Consider the following 3288-nt stretch of genomic DNA (forward strand, 5'->3'; position numbering starts at 1 on the left):
GTTTGCGGGTGTAACAGTATGCAAATTCCCCAAAGGGTGTTTAGGGAATGATGCTAAAGTGACAGTCCTTAGCCAAGTATAAATCTATGTTTACGCGTCCTTCTTCGCCGATAGCAAAATACATATGCCTTTTTTAACATAACTTACAAATATGTTAGCTTCCCATTATTTAACATTATTTAAATCAGGTCCTTTTATTTAATATTCATATCAAATCAGTAGTGTTCATGAACTACCCACACGTCAAAAAATACTGTCCCACCCGTCACAAGCTAAAGTATTTTGATATACATAGTTTGTCTAAAATTGGGAAACGAATCCATCCACATAGGGAGGTGGGTATCGTCATTGTCTCACCCGTCACTCTTGGGAAAATGAAAACTTTCTGTGTAAATTATATAAATAAGTTTTCTACTTTATTAGTTTTGTGTTAAACTGATGTCTTAATTCAGATTTTAATAGTTTGAAACTTGTCAGATTAAGGGTTAAAGAGAAACTATTTAAAGTTTGTCCCAACCGTCACGCTGGAATGTCACATATAAACATATATGTTTGAATAACGAGATGTAACAATAACTGAACAGCAAATAAAAAACACCCAACCACGGAACTGTATTTAGCTAAAATATCCCTTAATGAGACGCAAATCTATCGCGAAACCCCCAAATTATGGACGAAATCCCACGAGTTGGCAACACTGCTGTCTATTGAATCCTCTTTGATATCTTTAGTTTCACTCCACCCTTAATGATAGGTGAAACGCCATTACTAAACTCGAATTCCATCTGCTTGTATTCGTATTTGTGTGGATTCGGGAAATGCTCTGGATCATAGTGCAGCCCAAGAAGTGAAATCAAGATTGCCGTACCTTTTTTGATTGTGTAATCACTGTTGGGAATTTCGAAGTCCTGTGTACATTCTCGATTTAGAAACGGCAAGGCTGGGTATTTACGTAGGGTTTCTGGAGAAATAATACAAACCTATGTATATTAGGAATGATCCCTTAAACTAATTTGTCGAAGTCACGTAACTTTGGCCAAATTATCAAAATTTCTTTGTATAAGCAAAATTTCCTTACAATGCCTACTCACCCTTGGTGCAGAGTTCTACGAACTTCATGTCCTGTATGGCCTCATAAGTGAGTGGGTCACTTGGTGTTAGACTATGTCTCGTCAGAACAGAGTCAACTTCTGCCACAGCTTCTGTTAACAGCTCTGGGTACATAGTGTATGGGACGCCGTAAGTGATGTGCTCTCACTACCCGCAATATAGAAACTTAAGCACTGGTCGCCTATTATTTCGATGGACATGGACTTGGTATCTTCCGATGTATTCTCCAAACTGAAATTCTCATCATCAGTAATTTTATTGCAATTCCGCAATTGCAAGAGTAGCTGAAGAAAGTCACGACGCACAACATTTTTTTGCTCGCGTAAATTCACAACGCGCTTGATAATTTCGCGTATTTCCACGACTCCGTTGGATATGTAGCCGCAATTCTCCATGAAGGTTGATACTCTGCATTGAGTAATACGGTATTTAAATAAGGTTAATTTACAGAAAATTTTAGAGGCGATTAATTGGATCAAAAGTTGGCTGCTGACCAACATCAGTGAAAGCCATTATTCGAAAAGTCGTTTACAACAAACAATTGTTGCTTTCAACAAAAAGTTGCCTGTAAAATCGCCTCATGTAAACACCGTACAATAAGAAAGCGTTAGTAACATTGGCCGCTATAGCTGAATGGTTAGAGGTGCATACTACCCCAGTCCGTAGGTCCTGGGTCGCCGCTCAGAAGGAAATTTCAAACTTCCGAGTGTATTTCTGTCATGAATAAGCTTCTCTTGCAAATCTAGAGGTTCCTGAATTTTTGTAGCAACACCTAGAAGCACACCACGCGGCCGGACACATTGGGGTATTCTCGATCCGTTTCATACTGTCTAGCATGGTGCACATGTAGCATGATTGGATAATTTTGTTGTTTTGTGAAGACATAAAACAACAACAAAATTATCTAATCATGCTATTTATGCATCATGCTAGACAGTATTCAACGGATCGAGAATACCTCTCTAGAAGAAGTGTAAGGACCAAAATACTACTACTACTACTACGACTATTAATTTCGCAATTTATTGAGATTTCACTCCTCACTAGCTACTTACGGCGGGCAAACAAAAAACGCCACCGTTTTTATCTTGTCCAGCCAAGCCGACGGCGAAAGCACTTGTTTAATCACTTTGCGGTATTCGTTTGTGGGATTTTGGAAGCTATCAACGTCCATTCCGAAGAATACTGAACCAACAATATCAACCGCATAGCTGAAAGTTCGTAGTATTGTATGTTAAGGTAATAAAAGAGCTACAAATTTTAGGGATATATCGTCATAGTTAAACTTACGTAATCATCACGTCCTTTATCTCGACCTCCACTACGCTTTTGCCATCCAATTGTCTATCTAAGTGATTTAATAGTTTGGCTCCGACATCGTTAACCGTCGGCAGCATTGCCTTCAGCTTGCCGCTCGAGAAAAGTGGTGTCAGTTTGTTACGCAAATTCTTCCAACTTGTATCGCGCATCGAGAAAAGATCTTCGCATATGGTTGAATCAATGCCACGATCGTGGAAGCTCACGAAATTTTGCATTAGAATTTGCCGCGCTAGGTCCAGATCGCATATCAGCAGGGTTGGTTTGAAGAACAGATAAATTCCAACGAAACGCTCTCTGTAGCCTTTGTAAAGATCGTGAATCGCGGAACCGACATCCTTTTTACCGAGTATGGTGTCCTTTATCGACCCGAAGGGTATAACCGGCTTATCGCTTGGTATACCTTGACGCTCCCAGTAGTTATATTGTTTCCGAATTAGCAGAGTTATGGCTATGATGGCCACAGATATCAGGATAAACCACATGCTAGCAAAAATGTATTCACTAAACTATTTGCAAACACAAAACCTTTAGCAGGACTCAGCTGTTCTTTTAAAACTGCAGCTGCAATGAACAGCGGTCATATGAGACTGATAGTTCAAATTGCAAGCCTTTATTTATGTTCATATAGCTGGAGAATCGTTCACACTACTTCCTAAAGTAAATGCCACCAACAACTTCGTCAAATATAATCAATCCAGTATTTTAAATACTTTAACATTAACAATTAAACTGCTTTACAAATTTGAGAAAATGTTCTGACCTATAGCAATTGCCAACTACGTCCAAAGAAATTCTCAATTCTAATTGGGATCGGCTAGGGTTTATTTTCTTCCTAAAGGATCATAGTTTGATGTCCAA

At 38.9% G+C, this 3288-nt stretch overlaps 1 protein-coding gene across 1 annotated transcript; it reads right to left on the minus strand.

Moving 5' to 3' along the window:
- Window positions 1-704: 704 nt before the first annotated feature.
- LOC108365004 (probable cytochrome P450 6d2) lies at window positions 705-2912 on the minus strand. Its single transcript, XM_017618897.1, is given in 5 exon segments — window positions 705-961; window positions 1092-1223; window positions 1226-1518; window positions 2166-2321; window positions 2401-2912. Coding segments are annotated over 5 exon segments (1350 nt in total).
- Between the last annotated feature and the right edge of the window lie 376 nt (window positions 2913-3288).

This window comes from Rhagoletis zephyria, unplaced genomic scaffold (assembly GCF_001687245.7).
Source record: "Rhagoletis zephyria isolate East Lansing unplaced genomic scaffold, Rhagoletis_zephyria_1.1 Rzeph_scaffold_01741, whole genome shotgun sequence".
Lineage (NCBI taxonomy): Eukaryota > Metazoa > Arthropoda > Insecta > Diptera > Tephritidae > Rhagoletis > Rhagoletis zephyria.